This window comes from Gossypium hirsutum, chromosome D09 (assembly GCF_007990345.1).
Source record: "Gossypium hirsutum isolate 1008001.06 chromosome D09, Gossypium_hirsutum_v2.1, whole genome shotgun sequence".
Lineage (NCBI taxonomy): Eukaryota > Viridiplantae > Streptophyta > Magnoliopsida > Malvales > Malvaceae > Gossypium > Gossypium hirsutum.
This window is the reverse complement of record NC_053445.1, coordinates 49831073-49857670: the sequence shown is the minus strand read 5'-3', so window position 1 is coordinate 49857670 and position 26598 is coordinate 49831073. Positions and strand designations below refer to the sequence as shown.

Here is a 26598-nt window from a genome sequence, read left to right as displayed (position 1 = left end):
TGGATATCAAATATTGGAAAGTCAAAGATATGGGTATCAAATATTGAAAAGTCAAAGATATGGGTATCGAGATATTGGCATAATAAAATCTGAGATATTTGCAATATATGGTCCCTAAATTGTAAGTGACTTTGCAAGTTGATCCCTGAATCTCAACTATAAATAGGCATAATCATCTCTCATTCTGTATCTCAAACTTGCCATTCTCTACTTAAGGCATTGTTTTCTCTTTCTCTCTTTGTAAATTCTCACTTGTATTTTGGAGTGAAATATATTTGGTAGTGCCCGAGGACGTAGGCAAAATTTGCTGAACCTCGTTAAATTCTTGTGTTCTTTATTGTATTATTCTGCATGAATTGTGTGTGTGATTGTAGTGATTTATTGTGCTATTAAATTACGCTTGAGGGATATTCTGGCTAGGAAAGACCTGGTACTTAAGTGATCCTTGTGATCCACCTCTCTTTCCTGGGAATTGAACTTAGTGTGATTTTTTAGTACAATAATTTTACTCTTTTACACGCTTCTGCACAACATAAAGATTAGATGTTTGTTTTTTGTTCAAGAATAGTTTAACCTATTTATTTAATTGTTAGGAACTAGCATTGACTTTCTTGTTCTCTTATCTATTTTAGCATAATAGAAAAAAAAAACCTCACCTGTAAAATTAATTGTAGCAGCCACGCCGAAAAAACAAAGCAAATCAAGCAGGAGTTGTAGAGAGACATGAAGAGGCAGCAAAGCAGTTGTTGGAAAAAAAAATAATAGCAGCAGGGTTGCAGAGAGACGTGAAAAGGCAGCAAAACAGTTGCCGAAAAAAATAACAGCAGCAGGGGTTGCAAAGAGACGTGAAGAGGTAGCAATGCAGTTGCCGAAAAAAAAATAATAGCAGCAGGGCAGAGACATGAAGCAGCAAAGCAGTTGCCGGAAAAAAAATAATAGCAGCGGGGAAAAGACGTGAAGATAAATTTTTTATTAGGGTTGAATAATTTTTAATTGGAATTTTAAAGATTTATGGTTAAAAAATCTAATTAAATGAGGTGTAAATGACATGTAAAATTTAGTTGATATATCATTAAATGATTAAAAAATCTAATTAAATGAAGTGTAAATGACATGTAAAAATTATCTAACATGTCATTAATTGATTGGGAAGAGACACGGGTAGCGTAGCGTAACTGTTTGATACAATTATTTTCCTTAATTTCAAGAGCAAACTCTTTCACAAGACTCTATAAAATTTATTATTATTAAATTTACAAGTACTTGGTAAAATTTTATTAAATATCATTTTTAAGTTCCAGTTTCTAAGTATTTTTAGTCGGTATAAATCAATTATTGGTGAAATAGATCGAAATTTGAGCAAAAATAAAACTTATGCTATGTGGTTTCGATTTATGCTTGGAATAGAATCATCTACCATGTCTAAACCCTTTAAACATGAATAAGGTTGATGGAGTTGGCTATATACATTGGGTTTGTGGAATTAGTTAATAAGTCATACATGCTTCATGATATGGCACATGCTGTTTTGTAATTTTTGGCTGATTCTACGAATTAGCTTCTTGTTTCATTCTAAAAAAGAACATAAAATTGTAAACTACACACTTTTACTTGATCCTATGTGTTTTTGATGAAATATCTTTCATCAATACAGTCCATCCGAATGAATCCTTAAAACATAAGATTTGATCCAACTGAGCATAGGTTACTGGGCCCTCATCTGTAATCTGGTCATTCAATTTGCAGACTCAATTCAATGCATATTGAAATCTCTAGACCTGGCCTGTAAGACCCAAAGAAGCTTCATTGGAATTTGCCTTCATTTTCTTCTTCACCTTGGATTTAGAATCATCCAAGTACTGTTGGTAAATGTAGGAAAGGAAACCCCAAATAGCCAACAGCATAGCCATGGCCTTAATTCCATCCATCTTATCATGGAAGAATATGACAGCAAGAATGGGAACAACAGGCGAAGTCAATGTACTAATCACATTGGAGAACAAAGATGATACTTCAAATATCAATCCCAGCAAACCTATTGATGCAACCTGCCATGTCACTGCTGTGAAAATCAATGTCATCATATAGGATACTTTTCCTTCTTTATATTCCTTCATTTCCTTGGACAAACTTCTCCATTCTCCGCTCGCAAATAGCCCGACCACACACCCACAGGTGGCCACGAACGAAGGGTAGATTTGCATATCCAGGACGGCGGAGAAGGTCTCTCTTTTTATAACCTTTCAAATGACAATTGCACCAGTGAAAGGTACAAGGAGTAGGTGGCTGATGCCCCGACGGTGCATAGGAATCCAATCACGTACTTCCCTTTGGAGACCGTCGAGGCATTCTCGGAGTCTGAATTAACTGCTAGGAGGGAAGCAGAGATGGTAAGTAAGATCACAGAGTTGAGTATAAAAGGAGAGAACTTTTGGGAATTAAGGAAGAAGGAAAAAACAGCATTGAAGGCCAACTGTGTCGCACAAAGCAGCGAATACGTCGAGACCGGAAGGTACAAAAGGCCATACGAGTACATCAAGTTATCACCCGTCAAGAGTAAGCCAAAAGCAGAGTAGAGAAAAACAAGGGTCGAAATCTTCGGTCGCCTTGGGACGGAAGTAACACTCACGGGGACAGATTTAACAAACGGTGAGAAGTAAAACAAGAAAGGGAGCAAAATTGGGAAGCCAGCTGATTGAACAAATGTTGCCATCCATTTACTGTTCCCACCTTTATCAAAATACAATCTTCCAAGCAAAATAGCAGCAGATTGGCCAGAAATAAGAAAAAGGATGTAACTTATTACACGAATCCACCACTTGTAATGTTTAGGTTGAGACTGATTTGTAAAAGGGATGTCTTCATCTTGGTTCTGGCCAACAACTATTACATAAACAAAGAAATTTGCAGACATGAACACTGGGGTTTTTGCTTCAGTTCTAACAATTTTATTGAACATAAGCATGGAATAACTATGTTCCTCAAATGGTGTTTCATAACTAACCTCTTGTTTGCAGTTCAAACGTTTGAGCTTCTTCCATGAAGGCGGTGCAGATAATAATAAAACCTGTATAGTTAATTGAGAGATAAAATGCCTTTTTTCTTTTTCCAGTTATTGGGAAAGAAGAAAGAGCAGTAGACAGATATAAAGATATATTGAACTGATTTAAGCTGATAATAAGATAGTGTTCAAGTCATTGATGCGTTGCCAGTAAAGACACGTTGAAAGAGATGGGCTTCTTTTGTTGGCTTAGGCATAGCAAGTTGTTTGAATTTGCGGCTTGGAAACAGAGACTAAGAGCCGAAATTTTATTTTTGGTCCAAGTTGACAACTTACGTTTTTCCAAAAAATTAGGGGTAAAATCTCAACTTAGGCACAATTAATTACAATCTAATTAATTTTGAGAACTACGTGAGATAATAAAAGTTTTTTTTATTTTAATTAGTGGTTGAGGATTCGATTCTTCACTCTAGTATGGAGTAGCTTTATAAATCGTGATCAACATCTATACTTATAATAATCTTACAGAATATAAATGATTAATTATTAAATTAGCTCCAGTAAATACTTTAAAATATATATATTTAGATGTTTGACCATATTAAAATTCTTTATTGCAGGAAAGCTTACTCATTTTATAACTTAGTTTTCTACTTAGCCGGTTTTATTGGTCAACAAATTATATAATTAGTTTTCTACTTAGCCGGTTTTATTGGTCAACAAATTATATAATTAAGGTCAAAATACATACTTCATTAATTTCTTGATAGGTTATTGAGATTACATAGCGTGACAGTGTTTGATGTTGAAACCTTTCAAAATCTTGGCAGTATTTCAATTGTGACTATTAAATGTTTTCAAATTTAATTTTATTTAAATTTTATTATATAAAGATTTTTTTAGAAACTAATTTATCTTTAAATATATTTTTATTATGATTGTGTTTTACGCTGCTTATTCTAATTGTAAGTTATTTGAATATATATCGTTTAAAATTGTAATTATAGGGGTTGGTTTGGATATTTACTATATCATGTTTTTTTTTGAGAAAAAATTAATTATACAAAGTTAAATTCTCTAAAAGATAATCTTCAAATAGTTTAAGACCAAAACTCCCATCACGAACTATCTTAACAAGTTTATTTGTAATTTTATTCTCCTCGCGAGAGATATGTTGAATTTTTCAATGTCTTATTGAGTCCAAAAGCTGATGAATTCTCCTAACAAGAACCGAATTAGAACCTCCCAAAGATACGTCTTGAATAGCAATAACGGCTTCAAGACTGTTCGCATAAATTAGCTCATTACGGTAGCCTCATTGCAGAGTAAGTTTCAAACCATCTAGAATACCCCAAAGTTCGACATCAACGACCGTGCACATGCCTGAGTATCTGCGAAAATTGCAAATCCACTCCCCATTATGATTACATACAAATTCTTCGACGACAACAAATCGTCTTCGATTCTAACCAAACCATCTGTAGTTAGTTGTACATAATTCCTTGCTGAATCCGATCTCACAGCAAGCTTCGTGAACCATGCTTAAAAGATTTGGACGCAGAGGTTATATCATGTCATTTTCAACAATCAATAAGATATTAAAGAAATGATATCAATAGGCAACCAACGATTATCAAGTGGATTATAAATTAGCCAAATTAAAGTCTTGGAAACTATCTCCACAACCTAGATAAAATAGAGGGACTATTCATAGAATTTGACTTATAATTGAAAACTAAAAAAAGAAAGGAAAAAAAAAGGTCGATAAAAATGTAATTACTGTTAACATTAATGGAAGACAATTAATAATGGTTGCCATTAACATTAATGAGAGACAATCAATAATGACAACCACCAACTTTGGAAAAGTGGCAAGGGATAATTTTTTTTTGGTCCTTGAGATAATGGGCTATTTATTGTTTGGTTCTTGAACCTCAACTATAAATAGGCCTTCTCATTTCTCATTTCAATTCATCCCAACCAATCTTTCTCTCTTAGTTTTCTCTCTTCTCCCATTTGAGAATTCTTAAGGAATTCTATTTGTTTGTAATATTTTGGAGATAGTAAAGTTATCATCTGGTTTTAGTAGCCCGAGGACGTAGGTATAATTTACCGAACCTCGTTAAAACTCTTGTGTTCTTTTTGTCCTATTTTTCTTTCAATATTTGAGGGTATAATAGTAGTATTTAATTGTGCTATTAAATTACGTTAGAAGGAATATTCTGACTAAGGAAAGACTTGGTATTTAAGAGATCCTTGTGATCCACCTCTCTTCCCTGGGAATTGAACTTTGTGTGATTTTTTAGTACAATAATTTACACACTTCCGACCCTATTGGAACAACAAGTGGTATCAGAGCCGAAGGTTAATCGTAGTATGCTCTGTGGTTGCAGTTTGAACTGATCTTCCACATCAGAAAAGATTTCCTTAGGTATATTGAAAGATTATGGAGAAAACGGTCGGTGTAGGAGCTTCAACATCGTCCATGTGGACAAGACCGACAATTGCAAATGCAAGACTGGCCGTGGAGATCTTGATGGCACGGGCCATTTTGGTATGTGGCAAAGTGAGGTTCTAGATGCCCTTTTTCAGCAGGGTCTAGACATTGCCATTGATGAAGAGAAACCAGATGATGTACAGGAGAAAGATTGGAAGGCGATCAATCGGTTGGCATGTGGCACAATTCGATCATGCCTTTCTCGAGAGCAGAGGTATGCTTTTTCAAATGAGACTTCTGCAAATAAGTTGTGGGTGGCACTTGAAGAAATTTTTTTGAAGAAAAACAGTCAAAATAAGCTCCACTTGAAGAAAAGACTGTTTCGCTTCACATACGTCCCAAGTACCACAATGAATGATCACATCACCAAATTTAATCAGTTAGTCACTGATTTGCTGAATATGGATGAGACATTCAAAGATGAAGATTTGGCTTTGATGCTGTTGGGGTCACTTCCTGAGGAGTTTGAGTTCCTAGAAACTACTCTACTTCATGGCAGGAGTGATATATCTCTGAGCGAAGTCTGTGCGGCCTTATACAGTTATGAACAGAGAAAGAAAGACAAACAGAAAAACTCAATCAGAGATACAGAAGCTTTAGTAGTCCGAGGTCGTTCATACACTCGGAAGAAAACTCAAAAGGGGAGATCAAAGTCAAAGTCCAGACTTGGGAAAGATGAATGTGCTTTTTGTCATGAGAAATGCCACTGGAAGAAAAATTGTCCAAAGCTGAAGAATAAGGGAAAAGCTGCTGTAGATGCTTGTGTTGCAAAGCATGATACCAGTGACTCTGAACTATCACTGGTTGCATCATCATCGTCGTTCCATTCAGATGAGTGGATATTGGATTCGGGTTGTACCTATCATATGTCCCCTAACCGGGAGTGGTTCTCTGATTTAGTAGAACTAAATGGAGGAGTTGTTTATATAGGCAATGACAATGCCTGTAAAACTGTTGGGATAGGTTCAATCCAATTAAAGAATAAAGATGGATCAACCAGAGTTCTGACTGATGTTCGGTACGTGCCCAGTTTGAAGAAAAATCTCATCTCATTGGGAGCCCTGGAATCCAATGGTTCAGTTGTTACTATGAGAGATGGGGTTTTGAAAGTGACATCTGGCGCACTTGTGATATTGAAGGGCATCAGGAAAAATAACTTGTATTACTACCAAGGTAGTACAGTTATTGGAGCAATCGCTGCAGCTTCCGGCAACAAAGAATTGGACTCAATACAGTTGTGGCATATGAAGTTGGGACATGCCAGCGAAAAATCCTTGCAAATTCTGGCAAAGCAAGGATTGTTGAAAGGTGCAAAGGCTTGCAAATTAAAATTTTGCGAGCATTGTGTTCTGGGAAAGCAAAAGAGAGTGAAATTCGGTACTGCTATCCATAATACAAAAGGTATTTTGGAATATGTTCACTCAGATGTGTGGGGGCCTTCCAAGACACCTTCATTGGGAGGAAAACACTACTTTGTTACTTTTGTTGATGACTTTTCCAGAAGAGTTTGGGTGTATACCATGAGAACTAAGGATGAAGTGCTTAGAGTTTTTCTTAAATGGAAAACTATGATCGAAAACCAGACTGGCAAGAAAATTAAGCGGCTTAGGACGGACAATGGAGGGGAATATAAAAGTGATCCGTTCTTCGATGTGTGCCAAGAGTATGGTATTGTTCGACACTTCACAGTTAGGGATACACCACAGCAGAATGGATTGGCAGAGCGTATGAATCGAACATTGCTGGAGAAAGTTCGATGTATATTGTCCAATGCTGGGTTGGGCAAGCAATTTTGGGCTGAGGCTGTGACATACGCTGGCCATCTTGTTAATCGTTTGCCATCATCTGCATTAGAAAGAAAAACTCCTATGGAGGTATGGTCTGGAAAACCGGCTACAGACTATGATTCCTTACATGTGTTTGGAACCACTGCATATTACCATGTGAAGGAGTCAAAGTTAGATCCGAGGGCAAAGAAAGCTCTCTTTATGGGAATCACTTCTGGAGTGAAGGGATTTCGTCTTTGATGCTTAAGCACAAAGAAAATGATCTGTAGCAGAGATGTTACCTTTGATGAATCTGCCACATTGAAAAATGTAGCAGATAAAGATATTCAGACGAGCAATACTCCACAGCAGGTGGAGTGTACTCCAAAATAGGTGGAGTTTGAGTAGATGGGGATTTGCCCAGTTAATAAGTCTAATTCTCCAGCCACAATGGAGGAATTAGAGGTTGAAGAGGTTCTGACCCAAGAACCACTAAGTACACCAGAACCAGTTGCAGTTGCAAGGCCACGGAGAGAAATTCGTAAACCTGCTCGATTTACTGATATGGTGGCCTACGCCCTTCCCGTTGTTGATGATATTCCTATCACTTATCAAGAAGCAATGCAAAGCTTAGAAAGTGATAAATGGAAAAACGCCATGGATGAAGAAATGCAGTCTCTCCGGAAGAACAATACTTGGGAGTTGGCGCAATTACCGAAAGGTAAAAGGGCAATCGGATGCAAGTGGGTATTCGCAAAGAAAGATGGATCTCCTAGCAAGAAGGATATTCGCTACAAGGCAAGATTGGTAGCTAAAGGCTACGCTCAGAAGGAGGGAATTGACTACAATGATGTATTTTCCCCTGTTGTGAAGCATTCCTCCATTAGAATTTTGTTGGCCTTGGTAGCACAGTTGAATTTGGAACTAGCTCAACTTGATGTTAAGACGGCTTTCTTGCATGGTGAGTTAGAAGAGGAGATCTATATGACTCAGCCCGAAGGATACACAGATGCTGGTGGTAAAAATTGGGTTTGTAAGCTTAACAAATCGCTATATGGATTGAAGCAATCCCCGAGGCAGTGGTACAAACAATTTGATAGCTTTATGAGAAGGCAGAAGTACACAAGAAGCAAATATGACAATTGTGTATATTTGCAGAAGCTGCATGACGGATCTTTCATTTATCTACTCTTGTATGTTGATGATATGTTAATCGCTTCGAAGAGCCAAAATGAGATAGATAAGCTGAAGGCTCAATTGAATCAAGAGTTCGAGATGAAAGATCTAGGTGAGGCCAAAGAAGATTCTCGGCATGGAGATAAGTAGAGATAGACCGAGAGGCAAGCTCTGTTTAAATCAGAAGCAATATCTGAAAAAGGTATTACAATGTTTTGGTGTAAATGAAAACACAAAACATGTAAGTACCCCACTTGCTTCTCATTTGAAACTTAGTGCTCAATTATCTCCGAAGACTGAGGATAAAAGAGAATATATGGTGAAAGTCCCATATGCTAATGCAGTTGGGAGTTTGATGTATGCGATGGTGTGTACGCGGCCTGACATTTCACAAGTTGTTGGAGTTGTGAGCAGGTATATGCATGATCCTGGAAAAGGACATTGGCAAGCTGTGAAATGGATTCTACGGTATCTTCGAAAAACCGTAGATGTTGGTTTAATTTTTGAACAGGATGAAGCACTTGGTCAGTTTGTAGTTGGATATGTTGATTCCGACTTTGCTGGTGATTTAGATAAACGTCGTTCAACTACGGGGTATCTGTTTACTCTTGCGAAAGCCCCAGTGAGTTGGAAGTCTACCTTACAGTCTACAATAGCTGTGTCTACTACAGAGGCAGAATATATGGCAGTTACAGAAGCTGTTAAGGAGGCTATTTGGCTTAATGGATTGTTGAAAGACTTAGGAGTTGTTCAAAGTCACATAAGTTTATATTGTGACAGTCAGAGTGCTATTCATTTAGCGAAAAATCAAGTCTATCATTCAAGAACCAAGCATATCGACGTAAGATATCACTTTGTGCGGGAAGTCTTTGAAAAAGGAAAAATTCTACTTCAGAAGATTCCGACAGCAGATAATCCCGCAGATATGATGACCAAGGTGGTAACAACAATCAAGTTTAATCATTGTTTGAACTTGATTAACATCCTGAGAATTTGAGCACCTTCAGGTGTATGGCGCTCGAGAGCGCATTTGTAGGCACTACAAAAGATAGCTTTATCGAATTTGGGGAGTTGAAGGAAGTGTGTGAAGATGTGATTATCCTAATCAAATCTTCAAGGTGGAGATTGTTAACATTAATGGAAGACAATTAATAATGGTTGCCATTAACATTAATGGGAGACAATCAATAATGACAACCACCAACTTTGGAAAAGTGGCAAGGGATAATTTTTTTTTGGTCCTTGAGATAATGGGCTATTTATTGTTTGGTCCTTGAACCTCAACTATAAATAGGCCTTCTCATTTCTCATTTCAATTCATCCCAACCAATCTTTCTCTCTTAGTTTTCTCTCTTCTCCCATTTGAGAATTCTTAAGGAATTCTATTTGTTTGTAATATTTTGGAGATAGTAAAGTTATCATCTGGTTTTAGTAGCCCGAGGACGTAGGTATAATTTACCGAACCTCGTTAAAACTCTTGTGTTCTTTTTGTCCTATTTTTCTTTCAATATTTGAGGGTATAATAGTAGTATTTAATTGTGCTATTAAATTACGTTAGAAGGAATATTCTGACTAAGGAAAGACTTGGTATTTAAGAGATCCTTGTAATCCACCTCTCTTCCCTGGGAATTGAACTTTGTGTGATTTTTTAGTACAATAATTTACACGCTTCCGACCCTATTGGAACAACAATTACCCCATAAACAAGCGCTTAAAATTTTTTACTACGTTTGTAACGACTAGAGGGAGCAGAGACTGTAATTCTTATGATTTAAGAAGCTATGCATGTGAAACCAGCAAGTTGACGATGCATAATGCAACATCACATAACTGGAAAACACTGTAATTTTGTTCCGTCAATGGCGACGCTTCTTCCATATCCCCAAACCCTTCCTCACACGTCGTCGTTCCGTCCATAACCGCAGTCAACCAAGCACCAGCACTCCCATATTTGCCTTCTAAAAACACCGCAACAGCATCCACCAGGGTGATAACCCCCTCGGAGTAAAGCACATCACAGTCCCTCAAGCAAGCCGAAGCAAAAGGATGACCCCACGTTTCGTTTCTCCGCAACTCTTTGATGACAGAAAGCGTGTGAGTCGCATTTTGTAAAGCTAACTCCATTGCAACTATTGCTAGACCTTGAAGGTTTGTGGTACGGCTGACTGGGATTTCCTGGAGAGATGCTGAGCAGAACGTGTAGTTGAAAACGGTAGATTTGTCGGAACATGTTTTGCAGGTTTTGTTGATTAAATCAACGGAGAACGTTCTTGTTGCAGAGATTTCATCATAAGGAGTCCATAAAAAGAGGAAGAGAAACAAGAAGAAGAAGCAGAATGATAAGAAAGACACGTGCCAATGCCGCAGCATGTTTTTCCCTTAGCTGTTGTTCTGTTGTTGTCAGTCCTGTTCCTGCATCATGTAACAAAATCTATCTATATATAATTGGATAATGATTAGCAGGGATGGCAAAATGAAAATTAAGTATTCAACCCGATAGGATTTAAAAAAAAAAAAAACCCGGCTTGGGAAATGTTGGGCAGGTATAATTCAAAATTGATCGGTTTCGTCGGGGCTCCGGAATTATTACAAAAATAGGAAATATATTATTTTAATTAAGAATGATAATAATATAAAAGTATGACAAGTGTTACTATATATCATTTTCACTCCATGACACATAATTAAAATTATATGAAAAATTAATTGAATCATTTTGCTGAAATAATTTTTCAAAATTAAATTACATATCAGATGCATTAACGATATTTTTACTTTTTTATACGAAAATTGTGACAAATCAATACAAAATTTAGTATAGTATTCATTTTCAAGGTTGGATTTAGATTCGAGTCAATTTTCAAAGCATACTCCGACAATATGTTGGGTCGAAAAAAAAAAAACTGCCCCATCAGATGCTGCCACTGTTTCTAATGGTTAGGAATTTTGTATTCCAAGGAAGCTTCCTATAAGTAGCTCAAAAGTAATTGATTCATTTTGTACCAGAAAAAAGGAACAAAACTATTCTCCGAAGATCCAGTGATATGGGAAACATGAAGAAGCTTATGATATAGTTGATAAGCTCACATCTCACATTGTGGAAAATGTGAAGGAAAGTTCAATGGTATCATCCAAAACCAAAAAACAGTAACTAAAAATGCCCCCATCAATGAGCTTTATGTTTTTAAGCCAAAGAGTTTAATTTTGTCACAAAGTGCATCTGTTTTATGGCATGGTGGAACCCTTGATGTACTTGAATTTCTTAGTGAGAATTTTAAGTTGAAGCCTCACTTTTTTTCCCCTTTTGTGTTGTTTCAAGTTTTAAGAAAGTTCCTTGTTTCCCTTAATATCTACCACATAAAATGCCAAACTCATCAACATATGTGTTCCATTGTAATGGTGCTAGGGAAAAGGCAATATTTAAAAAAAATTGAATATACATATTCAACTAATTAAAACATAAAATCAAATCAGTATAAGGCACCATAGATAAATAATTGGAAAAAAAAACTCATACATCATAAATCCGTATTCTTAAACTTGAACATACTTAAAGACGCTAACATGTTCTGACACACTCAAACTCACATCCTCCTGCATTAGCAACAATACTCATACCAATCAAGCTATAACTTAATCGCGACTAAAATAACTTAAAACTTTGTAAAATTTTACCGTTTTATTTAGATAAATCATTATATTTATTACATTACATCCAAATACCTTTTCTTTTTAATTCTGTAATCTAATTAAAAATTTTAACCCAAGTAACCTGGACATGAATTGGGCTTTAAAGGTTTGTTCCATGGGCTGATTCGATGAGGCAGCCTCCACTAACTTTGGGTCATGAAATTTAACTCAAATAGTCCGCCCCAAGCCCTGCCCTTAGAATCAGATCTTACTAGTTTCAACGTAGATTAGGGAGAGAAAAAAACAGTTAACGTTCACCAGTTACAAGCGATCCAATTTTTTTGTTGACATGGTTGACAACATCTTTTAAAAAATACAAAAAATTAGGAAAGATAAAAAAGAAAATTTGTATTTTAATTTTATTCATGAATTTAATTTGATCTAAAAATTAAAAATGGTATAAAAATAATAAATTTTATGTAATTTGATATCTAAATAAAAATAATAAATTTGTAAATCTAAATCTATTTTTTCATCAATCAAATCATTAACTTTTTTTATACAATATAAATTTAAATTGACACATTCACATACTACACTACCATACAGATGAACTTACAGATTGAACCTTAATATTAAAGATAAATATACTCTTTTTCAATCAATGAACCAACAACTTAAATTCATTAATTATATAATTTTAAATTCATACTAAAGATAATCTTTGATATAGATCTTAATAGAAGTATATAGTAGATAAATTGATAAACCTTGGACCTTCAAGAGACAACAGTGGAACATGTACCAAACTCCATTGCTGAGACAAAAAGTTGTGGAAAGTAGTTGCAATAAGCATAAACCAAAAAAGAGGGACATTAATCAGTAGAAAGCTAAAAATGTGGCTTGCTTCCATGGTGGATCCCAACAATAAGTTGGAGAGCGAGGGACGTTATATAAAATTCTAGACGTAAAAACAAGCGTAATTCAATTCAACCTTGAAATGAAAAAAAATATATATATAGATGGAAAAAGAGGAGAGGTAATTCAATTCAACCTTGAAATGAAAAAAAAAATATATATATAGATGGAAAAAGAGGAGAGGTTAGACGTAAACTGAAAAAAATTAATATGCTAAAATAAAATACGAAATAAAATTGAAACAGGGCTAATAAAATAGAAATAAGTAATTATAAATCGAGTTCAGGCTCGAATTCTATAGATAATATGGATGGTGTTGCCTATAATGAAGGGATTTTTAAGTTCAACTAACCTATTTTCAAAATAAGAGGTGGATAAATAAAGATGTATGACCCCCTTAAAATGGTAAATTTTTAATTTAGGTTCTTTATAATTTATAAAATTTTAAATTAATAATGGTAAAATTGTATTTTGTCATTTCAAAAAATGATAAAAATTAATATAACTCTTTAAAAATTAGAAAGATATAAGATATTAAAATGATGAAACTGTATTTTTACTACCGTAAAATTATATAATTTAATTTTGGTCATCCAAAAAATAATTTTTTGACTTCACCATTGTTGATACCAATATGTTTTTTTTAATATATTTAAAGAATAAAAAATAATTACCTCTAATATGTTATAGGCATATAAGTATTGTTTTTCTATTGCCATAGTTTAATGTTAACATTGTTGATTGACTTAGATTCTATTAAATAATTTTTTTTTAAGAAAAATAAGTGCATCGAATAAAAAGATAAGAATTCCCCACAAATCCACTCGACATAATTTCATGGCATTACTGGCCTTCATGATCCCATGAATGGCTAAGCCATCAATCAACGGATTAAGAGGTTAATTATGCTCAACATTAAATAAATAAATAAATCGATTGATTTTATTTGTTTGATAATACGCTATTCATAAGAGTTAATTCCATATTGATATTAATTAAGATGTTTTATTCTGTTAATAAATTAAAATTAATAAGATATCATACAAATTTAATCGATATCTATTGTATAATAAATTTTTTATTATATCATTTAAAATATATTAACGTTAATATCAATATCAATTAAAAAATAAAAGGTGGAAAGAATAATACAACCTTCGAAAAGAAGAAATATTAAATAATGCATATTAATAATTAAAATAACACATTTAATATTTTCAAAGTTCCAACATCGCCTAGAATATTTTATATATCAAATATACATTATCCCATAAGATATTATATCAGAGATCATCCTTAAATAAATAAAATTTAAAAATTAAACAACATAAATTTTAAATGTAATTTGATTTTTTTAAAATCTATAAAATAAAAATTGTCGGATAATTTGATTTTTTTTTAAAATCAAACAACGTTAATCTCACGCGCAAAAAGCTCCGAAAGGCTGAAAACCTGATACACCTTCCTCACGTGTCTATTTAATTTTACAAAACACCAACGAGGGCCTTTCTCACGTGCTATTCCATCACCTCTCTCAGCTACACCAGGTCTTTCTTCTACGCGCTTCAAATTCTTCACAACGGCGTTTATAGCACACACTTTCTCGAGCCGAAACTCAAATTTCATCTCCTTCATTCATTCCCAGTTTCTTTGAGTTCGAATTTTTGTTTTCCCCAAGCCGCAACTCTAATACTAAATAGAATTGGGCATTGAAATTTTTTCCTTTTATGGGATCTCATTTCGAGACGGCCTCGCAACCCGACCCAGCCACAGATGCTTACACATTCCTCGAATTCAACACCCAACTCGAGTCCGATTTTGGCTACACGGACTCTCGAGACCCGATTTGTTCTTGGCCGACACCCTACGACGCCACCGCCGCTGATCGCTCCGGCTCCGACACTGCTGCCTCCTCCTCTCCCTCTACTGCTTCAAAAGGAGCTGCCCGTGGCGTAAATAGTAATAACAACAGCAATAGTTGTAGTGGAACCGTGGTTGATGCGTTAGCTACGGGGATTAGTGGATTGAATTTCGAGGAGACAGCTGGGGATGAGGATGGTGGTTATGAGTACGGAAAAGGGGATTCCGTCGAGCACTCTTGTCGGTATTGTGGGGTTTCAAACCCGGCTTGCGTGGTTCGCTGTAACGTCCCATCGTGTAGGAAGTGGTTCTGTAATTCAAGAGGGAATACATCTGGCTCGCATGTTGTTAATCATCTCGTAAGTCTTCTCCTTTTATCCATTATCTTAAAGAAAATGCTTATTAAGTTTAAATGGATATTACATTGGTGTTGATTTGCAAGTTGAAGATTTATGTTTAAATATGGAAGGCATCTGTTACGGAGAGAGTGCATTAAGTAGAAAGGGTGCTTTAATTTTAGGGTGTCGACTTTGAGGTTTTTTCTTTTCTTTTCTTTTCTTTTTGGAGCTTAATGTAAGTGTATGTCGATTTAGAAACGATATGATTCGTATTAACTGTCTATGATACTTTTAGCGGTTAAATTTTCCTTCCAAGTTAAAATATGCAGTCTTGAAGGTTTAAACTAGGTAATTCGGCTGGTGATTTTGACTCAATAATGGAATATGGTTCAGAAAGGCATTAACAAGTTCATGAAATGATGGCACCATTTAGTGACTCCCCTTCCTCTTATAGGCTATTCTAAGATTAAAATAATAGAGTTTCATTTGACTTAATTGAAGGTAATTTTTGTCCTTCATTTCCTTGAGGATGCTAGGCTACTACGCTCCTGATGTTGATAGTTGGTACTGAGAGAACTGTTTTTTTCTTAAATAAAGGGATTTTCTATAAGGCAATCAGAACTCAGACATTTCTCTTAATATCTTCGGACAGATCTTTATGTTGGATTGTTGCTAGTACATGATTCTGCAGGATCTGTGTCGATATTTGTTGAAGGAAAGGGATAATATAGAATGCTATCAGAAGCCAGCCCTTCATCTAGAAATCATGCGACAGACCATTTTTTCTTGTTGGAATTGTTACATGATTACCTTTTTGTTTCACTCTAGGAATTAGTTTTGTTTGATTCACTTACATGTTGAGGATCAGTGTTGATAAGCACACCTGTGCTTTTCTTATGCTTTAATCAAATCTGCTTGTATCTTGATATCCTTCTTTCACAGCCATGGTGTGTTCTCTCGCATCTACTGGTTTTGCAATATGACTTGCTTGTTTGTTTGTTTTCTCTTTCCTTGTCCAAAATACATTGCAATCTTGAAACCAGAAGACCTGACAACAGAAATTGCAGCCTAATAGTGAGCATTATCTTACATGAACAAAAACAATTGTTTTCTGGTTTCTTCTGTCTAGGGATGATGCTGTGGGAAAATGGGATAAAGAGAACTGGGACTAAATTTTGTGATTCAGTAAGTTTACATAATGTACCCTTGTTATTCTGTTTGAAAAAAGGTACTTCCTGCCCTGGTGGCTTTGGTTTTACTGTGTTTGATAAGTTCCAATTTAGTTGTGTACTTGCCATTGTTCCATGCATATATGCTTCTATGCTCAAACCACTATTGCATCTGAGTTTCTTTTACTAAATTTATATGTTATTAACTAAGATAAATGAAGTATTTATGAACAAGTGTACTAGATTATCCAGTTGGAGATAGTCACTGGATATTGTTGATTATTGAGTTTGTTTTTTGTTCCCTTTTAGGTACGAGCTAAACACAAGGAAGTCTGCCTTCATAAGGATAGTCCTTTGGGAGAAACAATTCTTGAATGCTACAACTGTGGATGCAGAAATGTTTTCCTTCTTGGTTTTATTTCTGCTAAGACAGAGAGCGTTGTTGTTCTTCTTTGTAGAGAACCTTGTTTGAATGTTAATGCTTTGAAGGACATGAATTGGGACTTGAGTCAGTGGTGTCCCCTTATTGATGATAGATGCTTTTTGCAGTGGTTAGTTAAGGTTGGTGTTTCTTTTATCATATGACAGTCACTTGTTGATTAATGACAGTCACTTGTTGATTTGAGGACTTCCTAATTATTTCAATCTCACAGGTCCCATCTGAACAAGAGCAGCTAAGGGCACGGCAAATAAGTGCTCAGCAGATAAACAAGGTAGAAGAGCTTTGGAAGACAAATTCTGATGCCTCCCTTGAAGATCTTGAGAAGCCTGGCATAGATGATGAACCTCAACCTGTGGCCTTGAAGTATGAAGATGCTTATCAGGTGCCCAGTTTTGCCATAATTTTATTATTTTGTTTTGCTTTCGTTTATTATTGTGAGAAGACAAGAAATTGCATCTTTCCTTTGCAGTAATAAGTTGATGATTTTCTTTGCAGTATCAAAATGTTTTTGCTCCACTTATTAAGCTTGAAGCTGACTATGATAAAGTATGTATAATCCTGTTCATACTTGTTATTTTAATATGTAATTTTCATGCCTAAATCAGATTTTCATTTTCGGCAGATGATGAAAGAATCTCAAAGCAAGGACAATGTCACCGTTCGATGGGATATTGGCTTAAACAAGAAACGAGTTGCATATTTTGTTTTTCCAAAGGTGCCTTACTTCTGTGATTTAGTAATAATTTTCACTTAATTTATTCCTTTACATAATTGTGTTCTTGGTTTATCCCTCCCCCCTTCTCTCTCTTTATGCCAGTGTCTCTTGTTTTTAAGTTAATAAATATTAAACCTGATTTTGTGGTGCTGTAGGAAGACAATGAGCTGCGTCTAGTACCTGGTGATGAGTTGCGACTGCGTTATTCAGGAGATGCTGCCCACCCAGCATGGCAGGCTGTTGGGCATGTGGTATGTATCCTTTATGAGCTTGCCTATTTAATTCTGGTTTTGATGTATGCCTGTACTTATGTGATGTTGATTCTATGTATTGTTTGTAGAAACCTGATAATATTTTATTATATTCTTCATCACGTTTCAAGCATCTGGTGCACCTCTGAGAAATATACTTACAAAACTATCTCTCTTGTTTCAGATCAAGCTAACAGCACAAGAGGAAGTTGCACTTGAGCTCCGTGCTAGTCAGGTAGTTTTGATATTTCTCTGTTTTGTTGGTTTATTTTGGCTTTTGGCAAGTACTTAAGAAATTGATGCTTATTTCTGTTGTGGTGCAGGGAGTTCCTGTTGATGTCAGCCATGGATTCAGTGTTGATTTTGTCTGGAAGAGTACAAGCTTTGACCGGATGCAGGGGGCAATGAAAACATTTGCAGTTGATGAAACAAGTGTTAGTGGGTAAGTTAGATGTTTTGTTTTCTCTGGATTTCCTTTTTATTCTAGATTTTCATGGCAGATATCTTCATATATTTTTTTATTTGCCAGTTTCATGTGCTAATATTTTCATTTTGTTTACATTCTGGGCTAGCATTTTTAATAAATCTACGAAGGAATTTATTTTTGAAGAATAAAAGGGTCTCTTTAAATGGTTGGCTTCATTGCTTTTATTCTGTCTTTATTAAAGGCAAAGTTTGGCCACTCTCATTTCAACTGCCTTCTAGCATTTAAAACTTTATGTTTCTTATTGCAAATCTGTTGGACTTGAATTGTCGGTTCCTTCCAAGTAAACTAATCTGTTTGTTTCTTGCAGATATATTTACCACCACCTTCTTGGCCATGAGGTTGAGGTTCAAATGGTTCGTAATACACTGCCTCGACGTTTTGGTGCTCCTGGTCTGCCAGAACTGAATGCATCTCAAGTATGGCTGTTTGGCATCTGCTTGGCATCATATGATTTTTGTTAACTGTTTTTCACATCAAATTGTCTTGACCTTTTGTTGGACAGGCTTTTGCTGTAAAGAGTGTTCTTCAGAAGCCAATAAGCCTGATTCAAGGGCCCCCTGGCACTGGAAAAACTGTTACTTCTGCTGCAATTGTTTATAACATGGCTAAACAGGGTCAGGGACAGGTAAGAACCTAAATGAGATTGTTATAGTGCATTTTTTATTTTGTCTCTAGATCTGATATTTCTTTCTCTTATCAGGTTCTAGTCTGTGCTCCAAGTAATGTGGCTGTTGACCAGCTAGCTGAAAAGATCAGTTCCACTGGGTTAAAGGTAGAGAAGTTAGATTCTGCTTGTGGTAGTGCTAGTTGTGGTTAAAACTGTTTTGCCTTATTATTGTGGTAATTTTAGGGCTTTCTTAATCATCTTCCTTTTGCATGTGTCTTGTTCTTTAGGTTTTGGTTGTTACTAATACAATGAAAAGATTTGGAGAAAATGTACTGTACTGCTGTCAAAGAAGCCTAATTTAGTTTAAGCTTATTTCCAGTGTCATTCTTTTCTTTGTTATGATTAAATAATAAGAACTGTGATGAGTGTGCTGTTTTCTTTTCTTTCTTTTTCCCCATTAAGTATCTTATTTGCATTGCTTCCCTAGTTGTAGCTTGTCTACCTGTAAGATATCTTCTTCTCTAACCTAGTTTTAATGTCAGGTAACTATTGTGATTTTCAGTAGTGGATGCTTGGTGTCTCTTCTATTTTACATTTTTCTAGATGGAGGTTGATGGTTGGTAACATAAAGCAATAGCATGTTTAAGGTTAAAACAAATTTTAATCAACTGCCAAGGTGCTTTGGAAGCTAGCAATTCTTTGAAAATTGTACTAATGTTATTAATTCTTTAAAACTTGTATTTATCTGTAAATGGATACTTCTTTGCCAATGTGTTTTTTTCCGTCTGAAGGTTGTAAGGCTTTGTGCTAAATCAAGGGAAGCTGTGAGTTCTCCTGTTGAACATTTGACCCTGCATTATCAGGTTTGTGGTGTCTTAGTCTGCTACCCATTGCTGTTCTATATTGATCGTGTTGTTAATATTTGCTTTTACTCTATGCAGGTTCGACATCTTGACACATCTGAGAAAAGTGAACTTCACAAGTTACAACTATTGAAAGATGAACAAGGTCGGGATAATTCTCCACATTGCCCTGCTTAAACTGGGATGAAAGAGAAGGAACTTCTCAATTAACTTACAGAGTGACAGTGAATGTGCATGTCTTGTCTGAAATTGAAAATGTTAACCTCCCCTGAACTTTATTTATCTAATGCTAAAACGCCTTATTATTTTAACCATAAATATTGCAGGTGAATTGTCAAGTAGTGATGAGAAAAAGTACAAAGCACTAAAGCGAGCAACAGAGAGAGAAATATCCCAAAGCGCTGATGTCATTTGTTGCACTTGTGTTGGGGCTGGAGATCCTAGATTGGCAAATTTTAGGTTCCGCCAGGTTGAATACATCAGATATGTAGTCTTCGATAAACACTAAACAAATAAAGGCACTTACACTCTTTTTTCTCTTATTTAGGTACTTATTGATGAGTCTACTCAGGCAACTGAACCTGAGTGTCTCATTCCTTTAGTTCTTGGAGTGAAGCAGGTAATGGAATATCAAACCTAGTGAGACATGATTTGTCTTTCCTCCCTTAAATCTTTGTTGTTCGGTCTTCTAATGTGTAAATATATTTTAGGTTGTTCTTGTTGGTGATCATTGCCAACTTGGTCCTGTTATCATGTGCAAGAAAGGAGCTCGTGCTGGGCTAGCACAATCTCTATTTGAACGTCTAGTTTTACTTGGTGTTAAACCAATTAGATTACAGGTGATGTACCTATATGTTTGTTGGTTTTGCACTTCATGCAAGTGTGATTGCTAATAGAAAATACGTGTCTGATAGTAAATGTCTGTTCAATTTTAGGTCCAATACCGTATGCACCCATGTTTATCAGAGTTTCCTTCTAATAGCTTCTATGAAGGCACATTACAAAATGGAGTGACAATCAATGAAAGGCAATCATCGGGCATTGATTTTCCTTGGCCTGTGCCTAATCGTCCCGTGTTTTTTTATGTACAGGTATTGGAACTGTGGCGGATAGTGTAATCACAAGACAAATTATCTTTGGTCTCCCGTGCATATTCTTTTTTATTTATCGCTGTGTGTGTGCCGGTGGTTTGGGAGAGGAACAAAAAGAGAACAATATCGTACTGTTCTTTCCATGGTTATGCCTTGTAATTGCATAGTTTTTCTTAGATGGGGCAAGAGGAGATTAGTGCTAGTGGAACATCATATCTCAATCGAACTGAGGCTGCAAATGTTGAAAAGATTGTTACCACATTCTTGAGGAGTGGTGTTGTTCCTAGTCAGGTGATTTTGTGGACTTAACCTTTTAAATTTTATTTTCAGATTGATATCAGGCAGTATTCTAACTTTTGATTAACTGTGTTGATATATTACAGATTGGGGTCATAACACCGTATGAGGGACAAAGGGCATATATTGTAAATTATATGTCAAGAAATGGTGCTTTGAGACAGCAGCTTTACAAAGAAATTGAGGTAATTTGTGGATTTGAATTGTATGATATTTGCCCATTTATGTAGTTGTATATTATCTAATTTGTTGGGTTTATATCAGGTTGCAAGTGTTGATTCGTTCCAAGGACGGGAAAAAGATTACATCATCTTGTCTTGTGTGAGAAGTAATGAACATCAGGTTGGTTAACATATTTTTTCAAGATGTGAAATAACATTTGAAGCATCTTCATTAATGAGTTTCAATTTTGACTCAGTTTATCAGTCTCTCTGAATCTCAGTCTTATGTCAAACTAATATTCAATTTCTGCACTATTCATAAGTTTGTTGAAAGTTTTTCTTTGTGATATTTTTCATTTGTTTGGTGGATTAACCTCTAGTTATGGTGTTCATTCCAAGTCTAATACTAATATTTTAACCCTCTCTGTCCTCTCTCTCTCTATATGCTTTAATTATGGAACAAACTAACATGCTACTTTTAAACTGTTCTATAAACTTTTTAGGGTATTGGATTTCTAGATGATCCCCGCAGGCTTAATGTTGCCTTAACACGTGCTCGATATGGTATTGTAATTCTTGGAAACCCCAAAGTTCTTAGCAAACAACCTCTGTGGAATGGTTTATTGACACATTACAAGGTATCTTCCTGATTATTTTTGTAACTATGCTACTGCTAGTATATGCAAATGTTAGCGTGAACCTTAGTGTTCATTGTGCCTCGGAGAAACTCATTATCCTGGTTGCTGAGCCCTTTCTGCTAAGTTTTGCAGGAACATGAGTGCCTCATTGAAGGACCCCTAAATAACTTGAAGCAGAGTATGGTTCAATTCCAAAAGCCCAAAAAGGTTTGTCTATGGAATGAAAGGATAGTAGGATAGTGCCTGTTATCTGTTAAAATTGTAAGCTTTTTCTTCTGCATGGTGCCTCTCCCAATTTATTTTTAGTTATTAGATGTTGACGGCTTGAGGCTAATGTGAGTTCAAATCTTTCTTATAGGTGTACAACGATCGAAGAGTTTTCTTTAGCCGTGGACCTGGGATTGTGCCTAGTGATAATTTTGCATCTGCTGCCTCATCCAGTCCAAATGCGGATAGAAGAAATAGTCGTGCTCGGGGTAAGCTCTTGAGCATCTTGAGTTTACAACTTATATGCCATTTATATCATTACTTTTGGGACATGCAAGTGATATGTCTTGTACTGACATGCAGAAGAACAATAGATTATGCCTTTTTCACATGTATTATTAATGTTGATGGAGATTATTCCCTGCTTATAATATAGTGTGAGCCTTCTCATGTTGCCAAAGCAGGTGCGTATATGCCTCCCGGTCTTCCTAATGGTACTCACAAGCCTGGGGTTCAACCTACCAGGTTCGAAATGCCCCAGGTTCCTCTTCAACCATTTCCTGGTCCTCCTTCCCAACCTTATGCTATTCCAACTCATGAAGCTGTACATGGACCTGTGGGAGCTGTTCCTCAGGTCCCACAACCTGGAAACCGAGGCTTTGGAGCTGGATGTGGTAATGCTGGTGCTCCAATCAGCAGTCTTCTCCAGCACCAGCAAGGCACACCACAGAATGCTGGAACTCTTGGATCTGCTTTTAACTTCCCTACTCTGGAAAATCCAAGCGGCCAGCCATCTATGGGTGGTCAATTATCTCAACCTGGATTTGTGAATAATGTCTGTACTTATATCTTTTCCATATTATTATTGTTCTACTTCTTCTGTCTTAATACCGTCTTTGACTTCATGGGACTCTGAGTATGTTTATTATTATCCTTTAAAGATGGCAATCCAAGGGCCAAGCCAATCATTACATGATGGATTTTCAAGGGGGGTAATGTCCCGGTATTTTATTTTTGCAGTAATCTTTATCATTTATTCTATAATTGCAATTTATGTTTATTGGTTTATTTGAATATTCGACAGGACTACTTGGGTGATGACTTCAAAACCCAAGGCTCACATGTTCCTTATAACATTGCTGATTTTTCTACACAGGTATAGGCTGTTGACTTATATTTTTATTGTATCAATAATATCTTCTCAATCCCGTTCGACATACATTAGTTAGCGGGGTTTGGTGGTATTTGACTGCCATTTATTGGAGATTGCATCATCGCCTATTTGCCAAGCCTCAGTGTTATGGTCTAAAATAAGTAGAAGGGAAATAGAAGGTAAAGTTCAAACTTTCAACTAAAATGGCATTGTTGTCGGATGTTTCCTTAGAGGACATTAAAGCATTAGACAGTTGTTAAAGATGTTCAGAATAATCTGTTTCCCATGAGTTTTTCTCTTTGTAATTTTTCTGTCAATAAAACAAGAAAGTTCATTTCGGTGTTTGACTTCTGGTTTGACAATGTGGGTTGCTTGGTTATGATTCATGTGCAGGTTTCACAGGGTGGGTATGCTGCTGATTATGCCACACAAGGAGCACAGAGTGGTTTTCTAGGGAACTTCCTAAACCAGAATTCTCAAGCTGGATATTCTCATTTTGGCACTGGAAATGATTTCATGTCTCAGGTTTGCTGAAATTGCCATGGTGTAATTAGTTACTTTTTTCCTGGTTTTCTTCTAACAGGATTCTGTTTTTGCAGGAATACATGAATCATGGATCACAAGGGATGTTTACTCAGGTTGGCTTTAGTGACCCTTCACAGGATGATGCATCACGGAGCCATTTTGGTGTGAATCCCAACCAGCTTCAGTCTCAGGTTGCTTCTTGTACTATCGCATATTGATAGGGAATTATTGTCTATAAAATTATCATGCTTGCAAGATTTTAAAATTCGTTTTCTAACTAGAAAGCAGCCCAGATATTCTTGTGAATTTGAACTGCTAGTCATTGTCTGTCGGCTAACAATCTGTTGCATATTTTCTGACTTCATTTTTGGGCTACACACACATTGACCTTTTAAAGTTCTTTTTCTGTGTTAAATCTATGTCTATCCATTTGCAGGGTTTTCTGAATTCTCTCTACTCCCAGCCCTTTGCTCAGTTCAACAAACAGCCACTAAACTTGCAGGCTCCTCAGCAGGGACATGGCTCCCAAAACCAGAAACTTCAATTTAATGGTTAAGAATAAGGATGCATAGGCTTTAACAGGTTATAGTGTTTACAATTAGCAACTTGGTTTGCGCTGCCCTTGTGTGCCCAAATATAATCCCAATCTGAAGTGTAAAATATTTGCCGGTTTGAAGTCAGTTTTTGAGTTCTGCCCATATCCCCATAAAATGATTCCTGATGGCAGGAATAGCTGTAATTGAAGGGTAATATATGGCAATGGGGGCTATATGTGAACACATTGGCTGAGAAAGAAAAAGGATAACCCCAGATACCTGCTTGAAGTTTTGAATTGTTTTGGAGAATGATTATTGATTCAAGAGAGAACCATTACATGATAAGGTTTTTCTCGAAAGTGTTTGATGATAAAAGACTCCAGGCCATAATGGCCATTGATTTTTCAGGTTAAACCCGTCTGTAATAGACACAGAAGCATTTTAGAGGTGAAAATATTTTTATATAGTATGCCAGGAAAATCGCCTGTCCCTTTCAGCTCATCCTTGACATGTAATTGTACTCTTTAGTATAGGTCGGAAAAATGTTTGAAGCGGTTCATGGTGCTTGTAGATGTGAGAAATTGGGTTTGTTTGACAATGGACTTGCTCCCCATAATATGTAGAATGACATCAATGTTTTTAATGCCATTTGTCTGAACTGATGACTGCTTCTGGTATTGTATTTCTTTTCCGTGGTTTTCCCTCAAGGACAGGATGAACTCGAAATGAGGCAGGCATTTCTTTAATTCCAAACTGAAGTCACTTGAGATGATGGATAGTATGGATTCAGTTCAGCTATTTAATTTTTTATTTTATTTTATCTGGATATGCTGATATTATTAGTATTTGAATATTTGATATCCAGGTCCACGGTAGAAGGTTCAAATATTTAATTTTAAATAAATCAAGAACAAAAGTTGATTTACCAATCCATGTCCTCAAATAGTTTACATGCCCTAAAGTAAATTATTATATATAAAATATAATCAGATTCATAATTTATTAAATAATTATAAATAATGATCTGTAAAATTTGTTTTATTGTATAACTATATAATTTTGTAATAAGAAAAATAAATAATGTTAGTGAAAAATCATTATCTAAATTATAAATATATTTAAGATGAGTTATAATTCTCATATTGAAACATAAATATAATAAGTTCATTACAAAGAAAACCTTAACTTATGACTAGATGAAATAATCGCAAATGTTGGGATGCCTGAAACTACAAATGGCGCTTCCAATCTATTACTTATTAAGTATTAAAAAACCTTAATTTTTTTATATAATTAGAGCTATTTATGGGTTAAGTAGTTTATTCAGCCAGGTTAACTCAAATTTAAATAAATTTAATTTAATATATTTCATATAATATTAATATAAAATATATTTTATTATTTTTTACGTAATAATATTGGGTTTTTGGATTCACCAGGCTTGAACTTGTTATTATTATTTTTTAAGATCTAGCCTTGGCCAGCTTAACTTATAGACAAATGTAACTGATCACTTTTTTTATTGATTCATATAACTCATTGATTTTTTTATATATTATTCCTAATAATCAAAATATAAAACAAATACTATGATATAATATGAATTTAATAGAAAAACATACAGAATCCATTAACAAGCTTTATCTGGATTTCAGGGACATCGAAACAAAAACAATGGTTCCGGCTGTTTGTATTGAGGTTTTACATTATACTTTGTTATTGTAAAAGCTAGATAACTAATCAGAGTGGCGCAGCGGAAGCGTGGTGGGCCCATAACCCACAGGTCCCAGGATCGAAACCTGGCTCTGATAGAGAAGACAGAATAACAGTTAAATGGGGGATGAATATGAAGTCTTACAATTTTATTTGTTCAAGACTTTACAATTTTAGAATTTCACCATTTTATTTGAAGCGTAAAAGAAAAGCAAAAGAAAAGAGGCTAACTGCCTGCCCGCTGCACATTTCAATAATGATTCAAAGGTAATGGTTTTAATATTATTTATAAAATAATGTTAAAATGGTAGTTTTAATTTTCTCTACTTTATTATTAAAAACCTTAATGAAATACATATTAGGCTCACCTATTTTGTTGCCACCGTGGGCAAAGAATCTCTATTATTCACCTATTCTACTCAACAAACAAACAATAAATTTCATTAGACTATATTACAAAATATATCATAATCCGACTCACATTTCGACTCGAAAAAAAGTCTATTTATATACATTTTTAAAGATTTTTAGAGAGGGAATTGTTCTGACTAAATATA

General features: G+C 35.3%; 2 protein-coding genes and 1 pseudogene across 10 annotated transcripts; 1 reads left to right on the top strand and 2 right to left on the bottom strand.

Annotated features, from left to right (window-relative positions):
• Positions 1-1545: 1545 nt before the first annotated feature.
• LOC107890624 (probable purine permease 11) lies at positions 1546-3198 on the bottom strand (annotated as a pseudogene).
• Positions 3199-10044: 6846 nt separating this feature from the next.
• Positions 10045-11018, bottom strand: LOC107892829 (putative invertase inhibitor). Its single transcript, XM_016817870.2, has one exon. It carries the CDS (start codon positions 10808-10810, stop codon positions 10220-10222), a length of 591 nt encoding a protein of 196 aa, XP_016673359.1. The 5' UTR covers positions 10811-11018; the 3' UTR covers positions 10045-10219.
• A 3504-nt stretch (positions 11019-14522) lies between these two features.
• Positions 14523-25143, top strand: LOC107890625 (regulator of nonsense transcripts 1 homolog). 9 transcript variants are annotated; one of them, XM_041101212.1, is made up of 30 exons: positions 15057-15207; positions 16316-16371; positions 16665-16916; positions 17009-17179; positions 17293-17343; positions 17420-17512; positions 17668-17763; positions 17948-17998; positions 18087-18205; positions 18558-18666; positions 18753-18875; positions 18951-19022; positions 19649-19720; positions 19799-19865; positions 20047-20189; positions 20268-20339; positions 20431-20559; positions 20656-20811; positions 20989-21102; positions 21195-21293; positions 21373-21450; positions 21773-21907; positions 22040-22114; positions 22266-22383; positions 22579-22949; positions 23056-23106; positions 23199-23270; positions 23661-23792; positions 23867-23983; positions 24229-25143. In XM_041101212.1, the coding sequence occupies exons 2-30, from the start codon at positions 16318-16320 to the stop codon at positions 24346-24348; spliced, it is 3312 nt and encodes a 1103-aa protein (XP_040957146.1). In that variant the 5' UTR covers positions 15057-15207; positions 16316-16317; the 3' UTR covers positions 24349-25143. The 9 variants fall into 9 exon arrangements, 4 of the variants coding, with proteins under 4 accessions (XP_016670629.2, XP_040957144.1, XP_040957145.1 ...); XM_041101210.1 differs by lacking the exon at positions 16316-16371 and having other exon boundaries at positions 14526-15207; XR_001682010.2 differs by lacking the exons at positions 16316-16371; positions 23867-23983; positions 24229-25143 and adding an exon at positions 23340-23446 and having other exon boundaries at positions 14524-15207; positions 23661-23793.
• The last annotated feature ends 1455 nt before the right edge of the window (positions 25144-26598 follow it).